The 22721-nt window shown below is 44.3% G+C and overlaps 8 protein-coding genes across 14 annotated transcripts in view; 4 read left to right on the top strand and 4 right to left on the bottom strand.

Moving 5' to 3' along the window:
* Positions 1 to 3730: 3730 nt before the first annotated feature.
* Positions 3731 to 7422, bottom strand: unpg (homeobox protein unplugged). The gene is made up of 3 exons (XM_017171534.3): positions 6475 to 7422; positions 4201 to 4451; positions 3731 to 4137 (listed from the first exon to the last, which is right to left on the bottom strand). The coding sequence occupies exons 1-3, from the start codon at positions 7319 to 7321 to the stop codon at positions 3775 to 3777; spliced, it is 1461 nt and encodes a 486-aa protein (XP_017027023.1). The 5' UTR covers positions 7322 to 7422; the 3' UTR covers positions 3731 to 3774.
* A 3685-nt stretch (positions 7423 to 11107) lies between these two features.
* Positions 11108 to 12317, top strand: Nacalpha (nascent polypeptide associated complex protein alpha subunit). 2 transcript variants are annotated; one of them, XM_017171996.3, is made up of 2 exons: positions 11108 to 11194; positions 11480 to 12317. In XM_017171996.3, exon 2 carries the CDS (start codon positions 11489 to 11491, stop codon positions 12140 to 12142), a length of 654 nt encoding a protein of 217 aa, XP_017027485.1. In that variant the 5' UTR covers positions 11108 to 11194; positions 11480 to 11488; the 3' UTR covers positions 12143 to 12317. The 2 variants fall into 2 exon arrangements, with proteins under 2 accessions (XP_017027485.1, XP_017027484.1); XM_017171995.3 differs by having other exon boundaries at positions 11117 to 11257.
* Dgkepsilon (diacylglycerol kinase epsilon) lies at positions 12308 to 14275 on the bottom strand. The gene is made up of 4 exons (XM_017171990.2): positions 14108 to 14275; positions 13033 to 14037; positions 12657 to 12974; positions 12308 to 12600 (listed from the first exon to the last, which is right to left on the bottom strand). Exons 1-4 carry the CDS (start codon positions 14273 to 14275, stop codon positions 12481 to 12483), a joined length of 1611 nt encoding a protein of 536 aa, XP_017027479.1. The 3' UTR covers positions 12308 to 12480.
* A 107-nt stretch (positions 14276 to 14382) lies between these two features.
* On the top strand, positions 14383 to 14860 carry ox (ubiquinol-cytochrome C reductase complex subunit oxen). The gene is made up of 3 exons (XM_017171998.3): positions 14383 to 14500; positions 14551 to 14699; positions 14761 to 14860. Exons 2-3 carry the CDS (start codon positions 14568 to 14570, stop codon positions 14794 to 14796), a joined length of 168 nt encoding a protein of 55 aa, XP_017027487.1. The 5' UTR covers positions 14383 to 14500; positions 14551 to 14567; the 3' UTR covers positions 14797 to 14860.
* On the bottom strand, positions 14817 to 15659 carry mRpL18 (mitochondrial ribosomal protein L18). The gene is made up of 2 exons (XM_017171997.3): positions 15522 to 15659; positions 14817 to 15453 (listed from the first exon to the last, which is right to left on the bottom strand). Exon 2 carries the CDS (start codon positions 15444 to 15446, stop codon positions 14874 to 14876), a length of 573 nt encoding a protein of 190 aa, XP_017027486.1. The 5' UTR covers positions 15447 to 15453; positions 15522 to 15659; the 3' UTR covers positions 14817 to 14873.
* On the top strand, positions 15658 to 19060 carry Taz (tafazzin, phospholipid-lysophospholipid transacylase). 3 transcript variants are annotated; one of them, XM_017171992.3, is made up of 5 exons: positions 15658 to 16015; positions 17347 to 17677; positions 17953 to 18189; positions 18336 to 18724; positions 18791 to 19060. In XM_017171992.3, exons 1-5 carry the CDS (start codon positions 15893 to 15895, stop codon positions 18833 to 18835), a joined length of 1125 nt encoding a protein of 374 aa, XP_017027481.1. In that variant the 5' UTR covers positions 15658 to 15892; the 3' UTR covers positions 18836 to 19060. The 3 variants fall into 3 exon arrangements, with proteins under 3 accessions (XP_017027481.1, XP_017027482.1, XP_017027483.1); XM_017171993.3 differs by lacking the exon at positions 15658 to 16015 and adding an exon at positions 16674 to 17270; XM_017171994.3 differs by lacking the exon at positions 15658 to 16015 and adding an exon at positions 16674 to 16988.
* A 135-nt stretch (positions 19061 to 19195) lies between these two features.
* Positions 19196 to 21553, top strand: Mos (Mos oncogene). The gene is made up of 4 exons (XM_017172066.2): positions 19196 to 19237; positions 19298 to 19443; positions 19494 to 19707; positions 20607 to 21553. Coding segments are annotated over exons 1-4 (1164 nt in total). The 5' UTR covers positions 19196 to 19235; the 3' UTR covers positions 21409 to 21553.
* Positions 21479 to 22721, bottom strand: part of LOC108078290 (uncharacterized) — a 42930-nt gene continuing 41687 nt past the window's right edge. For all 4 annotated transcript variants that reach the window (XM_017172063.3, XM_017172061.3, XM_017172062.3 and 1 more), the window contains one exon: positions 21479 to 22645. In XM_017172063.3, the coding sequence (XP_017027552.1) occupies positions 22400 to 22645 (246 nt within the window). In that variant the 3' untranslated portion in view covers positions 21479 to 22399. The remainder of the gene's footprint in view (positions 22646 to 22721) is intronic.

Below are 22721 nucleotides of genomic sequence, written 5' to 3' on the forward strand. Positions count from 1 at the left end.
CGCTTCTAATATTTTTCCCCGAATCGTTTAGCCTCGATGGAAAGGGGATATATGAATATAATATATTTCTATTTAATTAGTCGGCACGAAGTCGGTGGACACATTTTGACAAACGGCTTCCTTCGTGACCAGAAAGTAGCCGCGAAAACTCTTTTGATAACTGATCAATTCAATTATGCACTTTCATAATATTTTCGAGAATGCATTATTCTAATTTATCTTGATTGCATTATTCATGTGGTCGGCACTTTGTTCCTTTGCCTGCACATACTTATATAGCAATAATCATTTTCCAATTGTTTGAATAATAACCACCGCCCCCGCAAAAGGGCGAGAAAAAAGCGGGGGCGTGACGGCAGCAACATATAGGGAAAATGCAGTATAAATAAAGAATTAAGACATTAAATCGTTCATTGCGGCAATTTACATTCATTATTATTACGAGCTTGCCGCTACGTGCCCATAAGCCATGGGAATTGGAATACGGACGGACGAGGCGATGGACACTGGACAGAAAACCGGCGACGCTGTTCGCTCCATGGAAATGAAGGGTTGGGAGACGATTGCCGCCACTTGCATGCCTTATGCCTCGGTTTTTGGAAATTAATAAAATCACAAAATGGTAATTAATTAATTCACCAAACAAAGCGAAGAGAAAGAAGAGCTCAAAGAGTGCGGATCGAATATAAACATACCCAGAGGTATTATTTATTTATTATTATTTTATTTATTTCTTGAAGGGATTATATTACTTAAAATACGTATAAGTTTTAATTGGGAAAGGGAGTAGTACACAGGTTTAATTTATTTACAGAATTCGTGTTTATTTCAATAAACAAATTGACCTTTTACTTTAAAATGGGATTTAAAAACTTAAGGAATAACGGAAAAACTAAAATTCGGTAAAGCTGTTTTAATGTAGAGCTACTTTGAAATTAAGGAATAAGTTTATATAAGTTTATTTTTAATTAACAGATCATTTTCCCATTAACTGCTTAAAAATAGAAATATTCATAACTTAGAAAGATATTATTTATAGGATTCTTTAGTTAAAGTCTTAAGGAACAGTTTCTTTATTAAAAATGCTTTAATAGTAAAGATTCCTTGTTTAAGTTTAATAAATTCGAAAAAATACCTTTTTTTTAAGTCCTCCCAAATTATGAATCCTCGGAATGCCCAACTACCCCACTTGATCTCCTCTAGTCTGCCTCGGGCCTGTGTCCGTTCCCAAAGAGAATACCCAAAATGCATTGCCGCCGGTAGCTGCCGCCTGTCCACACTGACGGATGGATCGTCATTGCTATCCGCTGATTAGGGATTCAGGTGCGTGAGTGCATTTTCGTTTTGATTTTTTTTTTCTTCGGCTTCAGCGGAATTTCAACTGCCGGAGCCGTCGGACGGTGTGGAGCTGTGGGTGCCCGTCTTTGGGGACTGACAGATGGCATGGCAATGCCAGTATGAAGCTCCACCACTCCTAACCCCCTTTGTTTACAAGCCGTTTACATATCGCTGATTGCCGCTGATTGTCCATGAGGGGCAGGCCAGTCATGGAGACATTCCCGCTTGTCTTTGGCCGCTGACAAGTGCATCACTGTAATGAGTCGTCCTCGGTGCCTTTGAAGGCCTCCGAAGTGGCCAGAAGTCCGTATCCATATAGTAGGCTCCTTGGCAACAAACTTGCCACAAACCAAGCGAATCCCGGCGATACGACATGTGTGCTCCCGACTCCGAATACTCCGAAGTGGGCGTGTCCCGGCCTCATGACAAATTATGACAGCGCGCATTTCTGGCTTGATTTATGGCCACTCGCTCGGCTAGTGGGCCTTGCTTGCTTGCCCGCTTTCAACTATGACCCCCTTTTGCGGCTCACAGGATCTGGATTTGAATCTATACCCTTGTGACTTCCTCCCATCATTTTTTTAATGATTTTAAAGTGATTTTTAACGTGGTGCTGGCTTATGGTTGCTTAACTGCTCTGAGCGACACAAATCCGCGCGTAATTAATGGCAATATAATTTACAACAAAAGCGGTGCTGGCAAAAGGCGAAATGGTACATGAAAACTATGAGCAGAAGCAATCTGCGGTGGCTGATTTTCAGCTATATGAAATTGTGGATGCCCTACACTAAGTCATGGGTTTTTTTAAAACTTTTTCTAAAACTTGTTATCTTATGGGTGTGTTCTGAATAGTAGAGTGTTTTTGTATTCTATTGAAAGTAAAGCCACAAAGTTCAAATATATTGATTGATTGCTTAACCAATCTAATTTTAAGAAAAATATAAAACATATTTTATACAACAAATTTCTAAAAAAAACCTAGAAATTGACTTGAAAGAAATATACTCCTGTTTTAGAACGATCTCCCTGCTTAGTTGCCTATAGTTTACAGCTAGAACCCATTGGGAATTTTAGTGAAATTTTATTTATTTATTTTAGGAAAGTTATAAAGAGCCAGAAGAAGTCTTTTTTTTTTAAAGAGACCATCTGTGTCTTCTAAAAATAATTCCTTATAAAAAGAGACAACATTTTAATTTCATTATTACCTAATTAGAAATACAAAAAGACACAATAACCTTCCCTTGAATACTTATACTTATTTTAAAGTAATTCAAATAAATATATTTCCAATACCCTAAGCACTGTAGCTCACTCCCAAAACCCACCTAGCCGAACTCGAATCCCTGCCGCACTTTGCACATTTGCCGCAAAGTCAGCTTCAAAACTGCCGAGTTTCCAGCTTCCGAATTTTCGATACCTAAAAGAGCAGCGCTCGGCAATCCCGCAGCCGGCAGCAAATTGCCAGCAAAGTGTTACAATAATAAAAACTCATGCTTGGAGGCGTGTCCCAACATAAAGCTGCGAACGACGACGACGACGATACGCACAAGGGTGTCGGGCCTGGCCTTTCCCTGGGGTGGTTTTCTCTCCTGAATTTCCTTCTCCTTTTTTTGTTGTGTTGTCGCACAATTAGCGAGCTGCGAGGGGCGAGCAGAGGGGAGTTGCAAGTAAACAAAAGTCAGGAGGCGGCCAATAAGTTGGCTAATGCAATTAAAAACTCACACAAAGGCGCGAGAGGCCTAGGCCCGATGCTAATAAGTCATGAGGGAAGGATCTGGGATTCGGGACTCATCCGGAGAGGCGCGACACGTGAGACACCTGGAGTGATTGCTGGCCCATCTCTCTCTCTCTGCTTTCCCCGATCCTCCCCTAGACTTTGATTTCGTGACAATTTGGTGCGTTAAATTACAAAAATTAGTCACAGATAAATCGAGTCGAGCTCTCATGCACTGCAGTTTTCGATTTTCGACACTCCAAACGGCCACTTTGGGCCGTGTTAAATCGCACAAATTGGCAGTTTAATTGTTCCAATTGACATCGAGGCGAGATTTGTGCTCGGGGGTCCCTTAAGTGGCTCCTGGGTCTCTGGCTCTTTGCTCCTGTTTGGGCGTGTTTTTGGAACACAAGGATTTATGTGCCTTTATGTGGTTAAATGCTTAAAGAAAATAATATCGAAATATGTCTTTAACTTTGTTCTTTTTATGGATCTCTCTCTTGGAAATACTTACTTGGGTATAACTCTTAACTCAAGGCTTACAGTATTTATTCTCCGATATAAAAAATCCTCAAAGGATCTTTATAGTTCCCCTCTCCATTATATCAAGAGCAAACACTCTATACTTTTTGATTTTTCATTCATTTATTTACAAAAAAGAAATCTTCGTTGCCTTCTTCCTGAATATTTACACACACGCAAGGACACAGAACACAACTCCATCAGTAGATACTCCTGGCAAGGGAGAGCGGTGTGGCTCCTCCCAAACTGACACCCAAACCCACACCCACACCTCCCACTACTGGTGGTGGGGGAACTACAACGCTGGAGGCACCGCTGAACTTCTCAAATCCACCGATCGTCTCCGCCGATAGCTTCTTCCGCAGATCCGGCTTGGGACCGCTGAGGCACATCTTCTCCAGCTGCTGGTGTTGCGATCGCACAGCAAACCTGTTGACATGGACTGGTATGGGCACCACGATCTTGGTGCCACTGGTGCTTCCATTACGACCCAGGCCATGTGAGGTAAGTCCAGCCTTGACCCTTTTCCACTTGGCTCGACGATTTTGGAACCAGATTTTCACCTATTTGTCAAAAGGGTTAATTAATAATGGATTTTCTTGGGTTATTTTAAAGCTGAAACCCACCTGGACCTCGCTTAATTTTAGACTGGTGGCTATTTGACTGCGCTCGGTGAGACTGAGATACTTCTTGGCGTGGAACTCTCGCTCCAGCTCCAGCAGTTGCTCCGAGGTGAAGGCGGTACGCCGGCGACGCGACTTGGAGCTGGAACTGGAGCCATTGCCCTGGGAGTCCTTGCTGCTCATTCCGCCGGCATCATGTCGTGAATGGGCACCCTCATCGTCACTGCAATCCTCGCTGTCGGAATTGGTGTATGCTGAAATGGATGAGGATAATTGGTTTTTGGGATTAAAGATAAATAAATAAAGGCAGGAAATATAAATCTGCGAATATTAGAAAATCCTGTGTTGTCTAAAGGATAAAGATTAATTCTAGATGCTTTTATAAAAGTTACAAACTAAATATTCTTAAGAAAAACTATAAATAATACAATAGTATTATAAATATATATTAATCACCGTTAAAATAGTATTTTAACTGCCTTATCTTCATCCTTTCTCTACACTTATCCCAAGTTACGACTAGGTTAATATCCTCACTTCAAAGTATATCCCCATATTCAATAATTTAGTCCCGGTTCAGCCCACTTCCTGGCTGAGTCTTAACCAAACACAAGAACCTCTCTCTCTCTCCCTGACTCTCCCCAAGAGATAGACCCATTAATGGGCCCCCTAACGAGTTCGGACTTCTGGCGCAAATGGGCTGTGCCATAACTTGTGGCAAACATATTTATTTATAACTGGATACATGTGTCTGAAGGCTGGCCCTTGAGTGCGAGGAATGCTCGAAACTTAATCTGTTTGTTTTGGGTGGACACGAGTCAAGCGTGAACGTTAAATGATGCCCCATTGGAAGCGGATAAAGATGCACAAGAGAGGGTGACAATCCAAACCAAGACTCTGTCCCCAACTCTGAATCCTGTTAATTTAAAATACACGGTTAAGCGGTTTTTTAACACTTACACGCTTCGAAGGACTTGGCTGTCACTGATTTATCTGGGTCTTTGATAGCCACCCCCCGGGATAACACCCCTAACCCAACTGCCAACCCACACCCACCCACTTGACTCCAGTTATGAATATATTAGTCGGGGAATTTGTTGCGCTTTTTACAGCTCGGCTGGCAAATTGATTATGGCACGGATGCCTCAGTATCCAGACACTTTGCGAAGGAGTAACAGCAGCAGGGGGCCACGGATGATTATTATGATGATGATGTTTTGTGGTTGCTTTCTCCGAGTTGGATTTACGTTTCCATTCCATTCGAATGACCGGACTAAATCGTTACGTTTGTCAAAACGTCAGCACTACGGCCGTGCTTCTATTGTGGTCGAGTGCCGGGACTCCGGAGCCCGCTGTCTGGAGTTGTTGAAACTTTTCAAAGCTTTGATTGACACCGAACATTGGGTCTTAATGCATTCTATGCTAATTTTGATTATGACGTGGCGGCCTCAATTTTAATTACCATGACAACATCACTTTACAAAGTGAACCCGACTGGACAGGGACTTACACAGGGATAGGGGATAATCTCATGGGACTATGTTAATTTTTACTTTCCCAAGTTTGGATTTACTTTATATGATTTTGGTGGTTTTTTGTAGTCAATTTTGAATTAAGAGTTAAAAACCTCTTGGGGAGTACCTTAAATAATTTGAAATAATCCCTGTTTTACCTTAGCTTTCAACATTATTTAAGTTTATCTTAATAGAATTGTGTTTTTAGTGGAGATTCCTAGGAATTATGTTACTACTGATCCTAATTATTTACTCAGACCATTCTAGACTCTATACTCATACATATTATACACTTTATGTATAAATTTATTACAATCCCCAATATTTTTTAAAAGTTAAAGTCAAATTAATCATGAAATAGGTTAGGTTACGTACTTTTAGGTACTTTTCCCTTAGGTTAGGTACTTTTTTCCTTAAAAACAGAAACAGTGCCTACACTATTTTCTTACATTATAAAGTTATAAGATCTTGATAATGATGATTAGTATCTAAAAACATCCTTAATAATGAAGGCTACATTTTTATATAATTTTTAGTTATGGGTATCAAACGTTATTGAGGCTATTAAAATCTATTAAGAGAAACATTATTCTTTAAATCTCAATAATATTCCTAAGCTAATTTTGAATTTAAACGAAATATTGAAAAATTTAAGCAAAAATTAAGATCAATCGTATTTTAAACAGAGAAATCATCAATCCTATACAAAACTCTGCATCAAAAAATGTTCCTAATCAAGAAAAATTCCCTTCCTTGTACCCACCTCCATTCCGGCTCTTGTCCAGCTCCCCGTTGTAGTTCCTTGGGGACATGGTCAAACTGATGTCGCTGCAGGAGTCACCACTGCATTCGAAATCCTCGTCCACGCCCACATCCAGGGTTGGCTCCACAGGACTGCGACTGCCGGACTTTGCCGGCGAGGAGTGGGCCAGCTGAGGCATTGGCTCTTGGAGCTGCACTAGATTGGAGTTAGCGGGATCCTCCTGGATCCTCCCAGCCGCAGCCATGTGCTGTAATCTGGCATGGACACTCAGGCTATGCACATAGTCCTGGTTCATGAGCTCCGCCAGTCGACGGTAGCTCAGATCCGTGGGCGCTACTCCGGCGGCGGCGACGGCGGGATTGAAGGGCAGGAAACGTGTATCCAGCGGATGAGGCAGCGTCGGTGTATGCTGCTTCTCCAAGGCATGTGGTGGAGGCGGCGGCGGCGGTGGTGGTTGCTGCTGTGGCTGCGGCTGCTGTGGACCTGGTGGGTGACTAGCTGGATTGGAGGGCAGGTAACAGCCGCCGGCAATTAAATGCGTTAATCTCTCGTGGTTCTGGGCAAAGTATCCGTGCAGCCAGGGATTGTACAAAGGGAACTGGGTGAGTCCCAGAGCAGAGCTGGCTACCATGGCGCGGGCACTCAGCTCCTGGTCCTGGTCGGGTTCCTGCTCCGGCTCGTGCTCCCGCTCCTCCGGTGGCGATGGTGGCGCAGTATTGGCAGGTGTTTGGTTGGCAATCAAGCTCTCGATCGAGAAGGGCTTGGGAAAAGGCTTGCTGACCAACTTGGTGGTGCCGGATTCGAGGTTGCTTAGCTCTCCATTGTGCAGCAGGGCTGGCCGTTCCATGTTGCCCTCTCAAAAAACACACACAACCGAGATATATTTATTTTTTTAATAATTATCTTTGGCCAACTTTCGGGGACAGACACGACGCAGTGAACCGTTCAGAGATCTGCGGGCAACTGTCGAGCTGCCTTAGACATCACGTACGCGAACGGCACCCAAGTGGCGAAGCCACCACCAAAGACTCGCCTGTGGCTCCGCCTCATTTTCAATATGGCGCATGACAAACGTGCTGGTGTCTCTGTCTGACGGTGCACTCCCATTGGCCGTTGGCTAATTGCCGGGTGGTGCGGACAACGAACCAGTTTCCGGCAATGGAGCTGCAATGGAGACACCGCCACCCACTCCCTACCACTTGGCATCCCGTTCCCGCTCCGTAATTGCGTTCTGCTCGAATCGCTCGGTAATCAGACATCGCCGGACTGCAGAACACAGAACGCCCTGCCATTAATGCGCCGTCATCGTTAGCTCCTCTCTCCTGGCGGGGATGCGGTTTGGGGTTCTCGCGAGGCATATTAGTGACCAATTTAAATTCAAACATCAGTGGCTAGTGGGTGTGACTGTCGGGCATCATTAGCAGACACTCGAGTCGCCCTAATGCTCACCGATTTGTATCTGCAATTTGCTTTATGCAAGATATCTGCGGTAAATACTCCTACTTGGTTGGATATATCTACTAGGAACTCGAGCTAACTTCCGCCGTGACTCATAAGTGTCTAGAAGGTAAGGTTATTTTCTGCTTTGAATTTTAAGATTTCGAAAAAAAATTTTATCTGTGATGATGAAAATACCAAGAAACTGTTATTATTTTGTTTCAAGGATTTAAATAATTTATCATCTGCCTAAATTCAAATTATGGGAATGAATCTATAAAGTAGATTTTTCACTTTATAATATTGGTAAGTATTATCAGGGCTACTTGAGATATGGGTCCCAATAGATCTTAAATCGCTAAAATGGTGTATTATAGGGTTTAAGTATAAGAATGAGTTATATATTAATTGGATTTTTTTTTCTAATTAACATATTTTCTAGCATTTTATGTAGACAAGCACAAATGGTTAAAACTTTACAGGAACTCCTCTGAAAAAAAAGTTTTGGTGTGAGTATTATGCATATTATTACTTATTTAAATATTTATAATCTATTATTATATTAAATTATATTTACTAAAGAAAATGTTAATTTCTTTAGGTGTAAAAACCAGTATTTATCCCAAATCTTTGCAGTTAAAATAAGAAAATGGGTTATAAATTAATCGGAAAATATGTTTTCTTTTTGTAGATTAAATGGTAAATTGGACACAACTTTAAAAAAATGTTTATCTGTGAGTATTATGAATTAATCAATATTTTTTTATATTTATATAATATTTTTAAATAGGTTTCTTTGCGTTAGATATAAAACCAAGTATTTATCCCAAAACTTAGCAATAAAACACAGAAAATCACCGAAATATATATCAGATTTCTAGTTTGTATTAGGTTTCACCTATCTGCAGCAGGTTATATTATTTGTATCACCCTCGCTAAGGCCACATCCGCCTCCGCATTCCCCCCAAAAAAAACTTCTTTAATTAAAATGCCAATCGTTTTTCACACCGCTTCTCCTCCAAACAGCAGGTGGCAATAATTTGCATGTGTATTATGGCTTAATTGATCATAATTGACCAAAATTTTGGCCATAAGCGAGGAGGCTCTGCCATTGATTGGAGCACCAATTGGCCTGGCCATTGGTCACGTTCGGGTGTTTGAAATCTTTTACGAGCAGCGAAACATTGCAAACATTTTCACCGATTCGACAATTGCATAAATTACAATATAATTATGCGGCTCGTTGATAATTTTTTGGTTTTTCGAATTATGATGAAAGCTGTGTGGCGGGGTTCCTTTTGCTCAGTATTTTGGCATTTTGTCAAGGATTGAGAACGGGCTGGTATGGGTAAAGACATATCTTTGGGCTGATTCTCAACTCTGGCAGCGGAAAACGGGCAAATTAACGAAATGCAACGAAGCGTTGAATGCGCTCAAATAAATCAGAGCGCTGTTGACACCCAGTCCCATTCCCCAATCCCGAGTCCCATGTGCAGTCAGCAGGCAGCAAAAGATACTGACGCAGAAAAAGATACAGATACAGATACACTCGTATCTGCGCGCTCTCTCTCTCGCGTTTTTTAGATTTTTTGATTGCCGCAGACGGAGGACAATTCGAAATTATTTACTGACAAATTGTTGCGAATCGCTGGCATATCTTTCGACGGCCAAAGAAATGCGCACACAGCACAAAGAATAACGAAAATAATTAAAGCTCTATCGAGACGTATAATGAGATACAAAAGTATCTGAAACTAAGTAGCAGACAGTGCTCGCTGTCTGCGGTCTTTAAATTATATCGTTCGACTAATGAAAATTAAAATTTCATGGCATTCGATGCGATGTGAAGGCAACATGTGTTCCCGTGACCGCAGAACACGGAGCCGTGACCATAGCTGTCCGATGTTTACCCAACAATGCCACGCCCCCACTCAATTTGCGGCCATGCTCCTCCGGCTTCTTGGCCGGGTAATTGTGTCATTTTTTACCCATTCTGCCTGCCCGTGCCAGTACCTACTACCTGTACCTGTCTGTGTAACTTTGTATATGTAATTAAGGACCTCTCTGGCTTATGCCAAATTGTTTACACAATTTAATTGGAGTATTGGTGGAAGCAAATTACAGTTTTCCATTTCTCCGTCGATGCTCGTTTGTGGGCAAGCATGGTTTATTCAGTAATTAACGAGTCCTCGGTCCCTCGTTTGCACGACCATTCATCGATAATTCAATAATTTGTGGACAGGGGAATTATTTTTACTAACTACTTTCAAGGTAAGTCGTCAAATACTTCAAATTGCTACTGAAGTGTGAATAAGCAACTTAGGAACTTACAACTGGCACACTTAAGTATTTGAGAGATTATTATTATTTTAGTTTAATATTTATATATTAATATTTATATATATATTATCACCAATAACGATGATCTATTAATATTATTGGTTAATTTTTTTGGACGAGACTAAGCTTATAAATCTAATAACTAAGTTAAAAAAGGATAAACTTCAATTCGGAAAGCTTCTCTGAGTTCGTTTTTATTAGCTTAAGAAAACTGCAAAATATAATTTAGAAATTTTTAAAGTTTTGACAACTTTTGTCAAAGTTTAAAAATATCATAACTAAGTCAAAAAAGCATTAAATTTAATTCGGAATGCCTTTACATGCTAGTTTTTTATAGGTTAGCAAATTTGCTGACTAATTTTAAATTTTAATACATCGAATTTTTGGCTGATTTTGTAAGTTTTAACAATTTTAAAGTTTTTTGAAAAAAATACGACATATTTTTTCTTCCGGAAATGGCTAGTTTGACTCGCCTGTTAATCCTGATCAAGAATATATATAATTTATAGGGTCATTCACTGCATTTTAAACTTTTGACTAAAATATTAATCCCTCTTTATTCAGTTTTTTAAGTGCAAGATATTGTAAGGTTTCATATATTAGTAATTGTTTTGTTTTTTAAACTTTTTTACAGTTTTTTCATATAAATGTCTATATATTTATAATTAAAAAGCTTTTTAAAACAACTATTTTAAATAATCAAAGGTGACAAATACCTAATATTTCTTTTTTTTAAATTATTCATAAATTTGGACAGTTTAATTTAAATCCACAACTCAAAAACAACTCCCTTTTAAAAACCTGTATGAAAAACACGTTCAATTTTTACGTGTCAAATAACAAAAGTATATTTTAGTATTTTTTAGGTAATTCAGAAAGTCGGAAATTTCCGTTATAACATTTACAAGCCGCGGGCACACTGATTTTCTTTCCTTCATTTCCGGTGAGTTTGGGTGCTCCGCGTTTTTCGCACAAATTTAATTTTCTCGTGTAACTCGTGACAAAGGTGTGCAGTTTGTGTGAAATATTGTAGTTAGACTTTAGGGATATCCATCCATCGATAAGAAAAACCTGTGAAAAGAGGCTGAAACTGAACTTGAAAAATCGATGCAGCGGCCCCCTGCTGCGAGCACCCCTTTGTACCGGCGCCAGATGTTCTTTCTAGAAACAAAATGATTATCTTTGCGGTCGCATTACTTAACCATGTGTTTCCCCTTTTGTTCCCCAGCTGATAAAGATGCCTGAGCTGACCGAAATCAAGAACGAGGCCGCGGCCTCCACCTCTGCTGAGGCAAAGCCCGAGGATGTGCGCGTCGAGGATGACGGTAGCGATAGCGACTCCGACGGCGGCATGCCCGGCCTGGAGGAGGCTGGTGCAGCCACCACACAGCTGGGAGGCGGTGCCACCGGTCTGCCCATCGATCTGGTGTCCAAGGCCAAGCAGTCGCGCGGCGAGAAGAAGGCCAGGAAGATCATGCTGAAGCTCGGCCTCAAGCAGATCCAGGGTGTCAACCGTGTGACCATCCGGAAGTCGAAGAACATCCTCTTCGTCATCAACAACCCGGACGTGTACAAGAACCCGCACAGCGACACCTACATCGTCTTCGGCGAGGCCAAGATCGAGGATCTGTCGCAGCAGGCTCAGGTGGCCGCGGCCGAGAAGTTCAAGGCCCCGGAGGCTGCTGGAGCTGCCGACAGCGTTGGCGCTACCACATCGGTGGCCCCCATCGCCGAGGAGGATGAGGAGGATGTGGACGACACTGGCGTCGACGAGAAGGACATTGAGCTTGTGATAACGCAGGCGAACACGACGCGAGCAAAGGCCATCAAGGCGCTGAAGAACAACAGCAACGACATAGTCAACGCCATTATGGAGCTGACCATGCTCTAAAGCGCACTCCAGCCGTTGCTGCCGTGCCTCTTCATTTCGTTGTTTACCCGCCTTTCGATACCCTACTGATCCAAATGCAGTGCGTGCCCCTCCTGGGCAGCACGTGTCACCAGTCGAACATTTAATTATATTTCACAAGATTATTGAATCTTAATAAAAGTGGACTTCATTCAGATACGGTTTTAATGTAATTTGCGACTAGCTTTGGGTTGACACTGAGGACGCTTCAAAAATGCCACAGCTTAACAGAATCGATAAGGTTAGGTCCGAGATTCCGGATTAAGTACGTTGAGATTATGGGGACTGGCACAAAAGGGGGTTGTGGCTTCGGGAATTATCTAAGATGCAGCCAGCTTTAGGACTCTGGCCTGGCTACGCGACTGCAGCCTTATGTCTGCCGGACTCTGCATCCAGGGCTCGCCGTCCGCCTGCATGGGCACCGTCTCCTTGACTTGCAGCTGAATTCAAATGGAAAATCAACAAGGATTCAGTTAAAGAGAAGCCTCAGCCTTACCCTTATTTGCTTAGCTTGTCCAATTCGGACTGGCTTGCTTATATTGCACTGCAGTTGGGCAATGTGGAACGAGGAAACAATGCCAAATACCTCCATCAGGCCATCGGAGATGGAGTTAACGATGCGCACCTCGCCATTGGAGTTGCTCAGCTCGCATAGTTTGCAGCCAGCTCCCCAGGAATCGATGTTTAGGAACACCAGCGCCTGCAACTCAGGCAGCTGCACTAGCTTGTTGTCCAGGTACAGGGTCAGCTTCTCTTCGAGATGCTCACAGCCAGGTTGCATAACCTGTTGCGTTCCAAAGGTGAAGTACAGAAGCTGTAAAAGGGGCTTTCATTATCAAGATTCCTTTTTACGTGCTAAACAGCGCTCCTACCTTATTGAAGATTCGACTGCTGAGCAGATAAAATCGAGATTCTCGCGTCTTGTGGAAATTGTAGGTAATATACGCGTCCACGCCCACGCTGAAGTAGTTGTAGACGTGAATGGTCTTCGTGGGATGCCTCTGAATGGGCAGACGATAGTGGATCTTCTCGATTTGCAGGTCGTAGCGATCGAGATTCACCGAGCGGGCGCGCCGAATATTGCGTAGGATCTCTACTGGATCTAGGACCGAAGGCGGCTCCGGTCCCCAGCCCAGGACTCGCGACAAATCGTTGCCGGTGCCCAGCGGCATGATGGCCACCGAAGGCTGGGGCTTGATGTTCAAAGCGTAGATGGTATTCATCACCCAACCGATGGTGCCATCGCCGCCAGCCACCAGTATGCGACACGGGCGAGGACTGGCTTTGGCGGCCCACTGCAAAGCGTCCTGGGGACCACGGGAGCCCAGCTCCATGACCTGCAGGGGATGCAGGTAGCCGCGGAGAAGGGACAGTACATTGGCGCCCGTGCTGCTGCCCGACTTGGTGTTGGCAATCACAATCAGTGGCTCCCAGTTCTCAATGTCCGGCGGCGTGATGCTGGCCAAATGCAGGCGCATGTCCTTTGTCCTGGCCGCCACGAAGCTGTAGGGCGGGAAGATCATGTCTTTGAACTCGCCAAAGTCGCAGGAGCCCTTTACGTCGGCGCGGGAATAGCAGTCGTTGTGGTAGCAGCGCTGGCACCAGGCACAGCGCCAGCCATACAGTCCCGGATCGGTGCTAACATGGTGGTCCACCTCCTCGCCGCAGTCCGCGCAGTGGACGCCCATGGGCAGGTTGCCGTGAACCCACAAGTGGCGTACGGAGGTCTCGTTGCGCAACCATTTGTCCTTGCAGCGGTACTCCCTATCCGCCCGCCGCTGGCACACTGGAGTCGAGTGGGTGCACAGGCCGCAGCAGTCGCAGAAGAGCCCCGCGGAGGGGGTCAGCAGGATCTCGCATACGTTGCAGAAGCAGGCCTGAAAGAAAACATGGGCAGGGTGAGAAGGGGCTGCTGTGGGGGAGCTTGCAACAAGTGAGTCCGCGCACCTGCTCTATGACTTTTATTGATTTCCAGCTATGACGTGTTTTGCCCGAGAGCACGCTGATAACGAAGTCCTCGGCTAGGAGGCTGCGACAGAAGGCGAACAGGATACCCAGGGCGAACAGGGACCCGATAAGCGCCTCCACGCTCAGCTCTATGGTGGCTAAATCCATGGATGGCCTCAATTAAGCTAAATATTCGCGGAATCTTGCATTTTCACGATTTGTTTTTGCTGGTCGACGGTGTAACCATAGCTGCGCAACACTGGAATACCGTTCCACTTCGGGACGTTGACCCACACTGGTTATCAGCTGAAAGATCTATCGCCTTTTTTGCAAAAATCGGTAGTATCGATAACTGACATCTATCTAAGTTTTCCCTGCTCTAGCGTGGCAGACGTAAGTTTTCCGAAAAAAACGACAATTTATAATAACATTCAAATTAATAGGACTAAATAGCGCCGAAATGAAGGTCATCTACAACACCCTGTTCAAGCGTACCTCCACCTACGCCGTGGCCATCATCGCGTCCACGTTCTTCTTCGAGCGCGCCCTCGATGTGAGCTCAGTGGCGATCTTTGAGAGCGTCAACAAAGGCGTAAGTGCTCTGCTTATGTAAGAGGAATTCCTTGCTAAATATCGAATTTTCCCCCTTGCAGAAGCTCTGGAAGGACATTAAGGCCAAATATGAATAAATTAGTATGATTTGATGAAATTAGCATAATAATCAACGTTTATTCTAAACGAAACGAAAACTAAGCGGGTGTTTTTGTTATTTATCCGACTTCTGGGGCGCCGTGGTTTCCAGGTCCTGTTCGGTAACCTCCCAGGGCTTTTCCTGCCGCTTGGCATCCCAGGGCTGTGTGTTGGGCAGACGAGCGGGTTCCTCGAAGGATACCCCATTGTCCTTGAGGGTTTGCAGCAGTTTCTGGAGCTTGCTACCGGGCACTGCCTCCACGTTGCAGGTCATCTCGGTGATGCCGGATTGCAGGCAGCGGTGGGCCAGCACACGTCCCAGGTTCACGAACGCGGCCGTGTCGTTGGTCTTGTAGAGCTGCTGCTTTATGGCCCACTCCTGGGTGCTGGCGCTCAGGATGGTTCCGTTCTCAAAGTGCTTGACCTCGGCGCTTACATAGCGGCCGCTGGTATTGATCTCCAGGGTGTGCCAGTAGGATCTGCCGGGCTTCTCCAAGTGATAGCCGCCGGGCTTGTAGGCAATCCGCAACCTCTCCAGATTCCTCGGATTGCGGTTGAACACGAACTTGGCGCTGGCCTCCGGCGTGGTCAGCTCCTTGATCTTGTGCAGCACACGGGCGGAAGTGAGGGGGCGGGCACTGCGAGACATGGTGGCACTGAAAAAGCCGGGAAGCACACACTTTTAATTGAAACTAAAGTTTACGAAGAAATTACAAAACCATACCAGAAACGAGGATACCGGTGTTGGTAAATGCCCCGTGTAAGCAGTATTGCAAATCGGCTCAAAGCCGAACAGCTGTTCAGAGTTGTTTTTCTTTAAATTTTTCATTTCTTGTAGTTTGGCCTTGAAAATCGTTTGCCGTCCCCCCTTTTGGAGCAGATAACCCCCTTCAGACATGCGCAAGGAGGCCCCCTGACCGCACGCCCATGAATCTGCAACCTAGGAGAAGAAGCGGCGGAAGGCGGAATCCAAATTATTGCGAGTGTTTCATTTTCGGCCTATAAATCGGTTATGTAAAGTGCGTTTAAACAAGAGATACATATCTGCCAGTGGACATATCGTACTCTTCGTGGAACCAAGTGGTGCTCCTCGTCATGTTGATGGTTGTGTGTTCTAGCCTGTGCCGTCCCGGGCACGTGGGTGCTGTGACCGCCATGCGGCACCTAAATTGGGCCCTGGGCTCGGGATATAGACCCCCGATCCAAGCTCTAGTCAGGGTGAGTGAGTAAAAAGCAGAAATAATTGTTCAATTATCAGTTATAAGCGCCCAATAAACATAAACAAAATCAGGCCATCGCTTTCTCTTGGGATTTCCACCTCGTTTCAAAACTCACCACATTACCAATCGCCCACGCACAATTGGCGCGGGAATTCAAAAGTTGGGGAGGCGGTATTGAGAAAAATTTATTAAAGACATTTAAAATTTAAATAATTTAATAAAGTATTTAAATGTGCCCTGTCTGGTTTTAATACAACGGTAGTTTTATATTTGTATTTTACTTAAAAAAAAATATTAATTTCCATAAACAGTAAAATTCAAAAAATAAATTACAATATTTAATTTAACTTATATCCAGAGCATTTTTTTTATCAATTTAATGAGTGCAAAACATTTAAATATACGTATACTAGCTCTTTATTTGCCTAAACTTGTTTTTATTTCCGTGACTACATTTTGTGGTTTAATCAGTTAAATTAAAAGCTTTTGGTTAACTGATAAGAATAGTTTTTAAATCCCACTCTCTCTTTCTCCCTATCCCCCTCTCGATGTCTCCCTTTCTCTTTGTTTCTCTTCCGGCCAGAGTTGGCGCTTAAATTCAAATTCTTATCTTGGCCCTGTCCCAGTGGCAACGTGATCAATATTCACGGAAGTGCTTGGCTAAGCACCTTTGCCAACTGATAAAGATAGTTTCACAATCTCCGCAGCCACTTGACTGTTGCCTCACTGCGTCGCAGTCGCTCCTCGCTCTTTGTCTCTCTCTTTGTTGGCGGCAACCGCCCTTGTTTCAACTTTATGCGTGCTTTCTGTGCTTGCTGCTGGTGCTGCACTTGATGATTTTCGCCAGACGAAAATCAGTTACGCTCGAAAGTTGCCGCCGTCCGGTTGCGAAAGGTTCTCAGGTGCCGAGAGCCAGAGAGAGGAGAGTCTCCAACCCGGCGAAGGTCGCTCTGGCTTAGATCTGTGACGACGTGAGTTTTCCTCCTGCTTTTTCGCGCTCTTTTGTCTCGCCGCGATGAAAGTGCAATTTTCCCCGCTGCGTTTCCTGCTGCATCCACTGCGCATGCTGCTAACCTGTGGCACCCGGCAGCCTTTCCGGGGGTGGCTGCTTGTCCCACAAAAAAAAAAAAATTAAAATAAATCTGACAATGGAAATGCTTTTAAATCGAGTCTCAAAATCCGACTAGCCGGACACAAACACAAAAGAAAACTACTCTTGGGGCCCTGATAAGATCAAAAGCGTGTCATCCATGGTTAGCTGGAGGCTCTGCCAGAACTAAAGCCTTTAGTAACGCACTTCTACGTATTTTTTCTCTTTCCAAATCGCAGCAGTACGTCCCAGCTCCGGAGGCCCGGCCAGTGCCCGATGAGCGATACGCGGCCGGCCAAACGGACCGGAAGGATACCGCCACACAGACCGTGCAGAGCAGTTTGTCCCGGCCGCCGAAAATATTGCCACCCTCGCCGCCGACGTCCACGCCAGCGCCGGTCTCGATGTCTGACCGAATCGTAGATCCGTCCCTGGGAGTGTCGCCCAGTGTGGCGATACCCTTCAACATTGACTGGATATTCCCCAGGCTGCGGAATCCCAGCAGCTTTTGGTACTGGGCCAGCCAGTTCGTCGTGGCTGCAGTCGGAATCTTTAGCAAGATCGTGCTGAGTGAGTATCACGTAGTCGACCTCCGACCTGGCACCCCACCATCAACATTTGGCCCCAAAGGCACGTTTATTTTTGGCCGAGCGAAATGAAGCGTTCCGAGAGCATCGTCTCGCATTTTCGGCCCTGACCGTGAATGTGTGTGAATCTCTCGCTTGATAAACGGTGCCCACGGACGCCGGCGCTCGCTGGCTCTCACCGAGGTCAAGCGTGTGCCGTGTTAATTGGTGTCTGTGTCAATTATGCAAATGCTGATCTCGTGCCCTCCCCCCCATCAGTGTTCCTGAACAAAACCCGTGTCTACAACAAGGAGCGCCTGGTTAACCTGATTTCCAAAAGGCCCAAAGACATCCCCCTGGTGACGGTGTCCAATCACTATTCCTGCTTCGACGATCCCGGCCTCTGGGGCTGTCTGCCCATGAGCATTGTTTGCAGCACCTACAACATCCGCTGGTCCATGGCTGCCCACGATATATGCTTTACCAACAAGCGGCACTCGCTCTTCTTTATGTTCGGTGAGTCTCGAGCAATTAGGGTTAAGGAGCAAGGTGATCGTAAAGTTAATACAACATATTTCATAAACCAAAAGCTTTGTAAAAAATTAGACCTTTGCTCTGCAATCTAAAAATTGTTTTTAATAGGTACATCTTTTTATTCCCAGGCAAGTGCATTCCTGTCGTCCGTGGCAATGGTGTCTACCAGGAGGCCATCAACCTGTGCATCGAGAAGGCAGCGCAGGGCCACTGGATTCACGTGTTTCCCGAGGGCAAGGTGAACATGGAGAAGGAGGAGCTGCGCCTCAAGTGGGGCGTCGGTCGGATTATCTACGAGTCACCCAAAATTCCCATCATCTTGCCCCTGTGGCACATAGGGATGGATGACATGCTGCCCAATGTGGAGCCCTATGTGCTGCAGCGTGGCAAGAAGATTACCGTGAATGTGGGTCAGCCGTTGGACCTTAACGACTACATCCTGGACCTGAAGAAGAGGCAAGTGCCGGAGCCCACGGCGCGAAAGCTAATCACTGACAAAATCCAGGAAGCCTTTCGGGTGAGATTTAATGTGAAATAAACCTTTAAATTCAAATTCTTACTAAAGCAAATGCTATTTTTTCAGTTTTTGCGGGCCGAGACGGAGAAATTGCACAGTGAACGCGAATAGCCAGCTATCAGGGAAGCATACAGCGGCGGACATTTCTAATAATATTTATTTCTGTATAGTATTAAGCCCAAAATGAACCCTCGAAAGGCTCCTGCAATCCGTTTAACGTAATTCAGTTTTATTAAGGTTATTGCAATGCGATGTAATGGCTGGAGAGAGGCACTTTAAGTGAAATCGTGTGCATTATTAAATAGTGTAAATATACAAATTGACATTTAACTGCAAGGACAAGATTCTTTTATATAAACCCAAAACAATAAAGTATTAAATTATAAAAAGAAACACACCATTTTGTTTGAAAACGATAGCTGCACACTGGCGCCACTTTAATTTATTCCAACAGTATGGCAACGCTGCCACTCAGCTGTTCAAACGTATTCACCGTTATTTGCCGGGCAAAATGTAAGCCATGTGTAATTCTAATTTAAATTTAATAAAATATATAATCTAACCGACAACCAGGTCGTTTTCTGTTGCTAATCACAAGAACGAGCTGCTGCTGACCACGCCGAAAAGAAAACAACTCCTTAAGGATGGCCCGCCCACTGCCAGGAGCCAAATGCTGGGACGTGGGGCCTATGGCACGGTTTTCAAAGCTGTCTACAGGGGTAAGTGGGGTTTATTAACTAAAGAAAAGTAAAATAAATTTGCGTTGTAGATCGATCTGTGGCCGTAAAGATCATTCGAGCCCAAGCTGTGTCCACTCTGCACAATGAATCCCATTTGCTAAACCTGCAGCACCGGAATATTGTGAGGCTCCTGAAGCTGGAGACCGCCGCAGAGTTTGGCTTGGTCATCATGGAGTGTCCCAGAGGACAAAGCCTGCAGCGGATCGTGGATAGCTTGGCCCTGCCTCTGATCCACAGAGTGCTGTATGTTTTCCTTTTTATACCCTTGCAGGGTATTATAATTTCAGTCAGAAGTTTGCAACGCAGTGAAGGAGACGTTTCCGACCCTATAAAGTATATATATTCTTGATCAGCATCAACAGCCGAGTCGATCTAGCCATGTCCGTCTGTCCGTCTGTCTGTCTGTCCGTCTGTCCGTCTGTCTGTCTGTCCGTCTGTCCGTCTGTCTGTCTGTCTGTTTCTACGCAAACTAGTCCCTCAGTTTTAAAGCTATCTGAATGAAACATTGCATATAGTCTTCTATATACTCTCACTGCTATATATGTCGGAACGGGCCGGATCGGACGACTATATCATATAGCTGCCATACAAATGTTCGATATATTTGTAGAAAAAAAATTATAACTTTGCTGTTTTTCAACATTTTTGCACAATTTTTTAGATATGGCCATTCTATATTATTATAGAATTTTGGTAAAAATTTTATGAAAATCGGACGACTATATGATATAGCTGCCATAGGAACGATCGAGAAATAAATAGGAAAAAAATTATAGCTTCGTTGTTTTCCAACGTACATATGTTTATCTTCTCTGAGATATAAGCTTTTTTTATTATTCTAGAATTATGGTATAAATTTCATAAAAATCGGACAACTATATCATATAGCTGCCATAGAAGCGATCGGTAGATGTAGAGAAAATGTAAAGCTGGGAATGTAAAACTGTAACTGTCAAACTGTAAACATAATAAGTCTAGGTAAAATGTAATGAAACTCTGTTTTGTGTGTGTTTTAAGCATTTAAATTTATAATATAAATATCAAAAACAATCTGCAAGGGTATACAAACTTCGGTGTGCCGAAGTTAGCTTCCTTTCTTGTTATTTTATAGATTTCCCTGAATAAAACAAAACTATTTCCAGCATTACCCTGGATGTGGTGGCCGCTCTGCGTTACTGCCACTCCCGCAATGTGCTTCATCTGGATGTAAAGCCAACCAATGTATTGGTTGAACTGGGAACAAAGTCTAATATCGAGAATTTTTCGAAATTCAAGCGTAGCTACATCTGCAAACTATGCGACTTTGGCTCTTCCATTGAGATTGGCGAATTGTGCGCCAAGCAAGGTACCAGAAATACCAGTGGAACTCTCAGGTACATGTCCCCAGAAGTGCTGCGATCGGAGGCTCTAACGGGAGCCTCCGACATCTACTCCCTGGGCATCAGCATGTGGCAATTGCAGAGCCGTCGAGTGCCCTATCACCTTCTAGATTGCAACGAAACCATTGCCTACCAGGTGGTCAAGCACGAACTGCGTCCGGATAGCTATGAAGAGATGATAAATTTGGCCAGGGATAACACCGCCATAGATACTTCAATCGACTGCGATTGCACTCCCAGTTACCTCAATGAAAACACCGGCAAACGGGCGACACCGTCTGCCCGTCGTAATCTGAGCTTCGATCCATCTTACACCGCCGGCCGTGATCTGAAAAAGAAAGAGCGCCGCCAGAACCGATTAGCTCTACACTTCGAGGGCCCGGCGCCAGCAGAGGCGACCAGTGCGTGCCTGGAAAACGCTTACACCGAACTATACAAAAGCTGCTGGGTCAGCGCCCCGGAATCGCGTTTGGCTTCTGGCCAGCTAAAGCATGAACTGGAGCACCTTCTTCTCGGCTCAGCCCGTGCCGGTTCGTCGTCACTTGTTTGTATTTTATCCCATTGATTAGTTATCATTTCTGTTTGTAAGATTTTACCAGGGGCCACTGGTTAGGTCAATAATTACTGTATGTATGTATTTTTTGTAACTTCTTTTTTGTTTATTTGTACTGGCTACGCTAAGAAAATACATTTATAATGTTTATATACGAGCTTACACATCTACGCACGTTATTCCCCTCCACGATCATATATAATAGTGCCTTCTGTTCTACATAGATAGGGTGTGTAGTTTAGTTATATAATTAGGATGCGGGATGCTGCTGCGATAAATTAGTCGGTGGCAGCAGCCCCTGAGGAGCCGGAGCTAACGCCAACTACGGTTGAAGAGAAGAGCTTTGTATGTACAGATTTTTATTGTTATGGTTTGTCGTTTAATGTTCGCTTAGAAACCGTATATATATGTCGTACTATATGCCTTCTATACTTTGAAATATTTCACCCTTAAATGCAAATGTTCAACTGTTGTGTCTGAGTGTGTGAAAGGATGGGTTTAGCTTAGTTTCCCGTTTAGTTTATGCGATTAACCATGCCCTACAAATGCTATTACTTCGAATACACTCGAGTGGTGTGCGGAAGACTACAGTTTTTAGTTTTCATCTATACTCAATGACCCATAGCTAATAGTAAGTAGTTTGAATTCAGTTTGAAATCAATCAAATTGTCCCATTCTCCACTAATTTGGTGGCTGCGACCGCTGCTCTACAAAATATACGGCGTAGAGCAGGGCGAGCCTTGCGATTTGGTAATGATGATAATTCGTATCTGGGGGAACAGTTGGCAGTGCCGCTTACAAGGTAAAACATCTCCAAAAAATGTACAATATACATATAAATACTCGCTTGCTCCTTCTACTCCTACTCCTTCACCACCTTCAACTTGTCTGTTCGGTTTTGTTTTGTTTTTGTTTGAATATATCACAATTTAGTCTTTTAAATCTTTAAATATTTGTTAGCTTGACGATTATTGATTTGAGATTTCGCAGGATGGCGCGTCCCTTAACTCGCATAGGATCGTCGCACGGGAACGGGGGGAGGAATCTTGGATTTTCGCTGTGGCTGCTGCTTTTGGCCGGGGGACTTTTGCTGCTGCGGGGACTGCGGCGACGGGGAGGATGGGGAGGGCGAGCAGGATGAGGACATCGAGGAGGACGAGGACACCGACGAATGGATGCTCGTTGGAATTCTGGTGGGCTGGGCCTTCGGCAGGCCACTCTTTGGCAGCTCCGTTGACTTGGTTTCCTTCTGAAAATGGAAATGGTTACGGAATTTATCAGCAATTTATCGATTTAAAATTTGGGGAATTTGGGTTGTGAAAATA

Source organism: Drosophila kikkawai, chromosome 2R (genome assembly GCF_030179895.1).
Source record: "Drosophila kikkawai strain 14028-0561.14 chromosome 2R, DkikHiC1v2, whole genome shotgun sequence".
In the NCBI taxonomy this organism is placed as follows: domain Eukaryota; kingdom Metazoa; phylum Arthropoda; class Insecta; order Diptera; family Drosophilidae; genus Drosophila; species Drosophila kikkawai.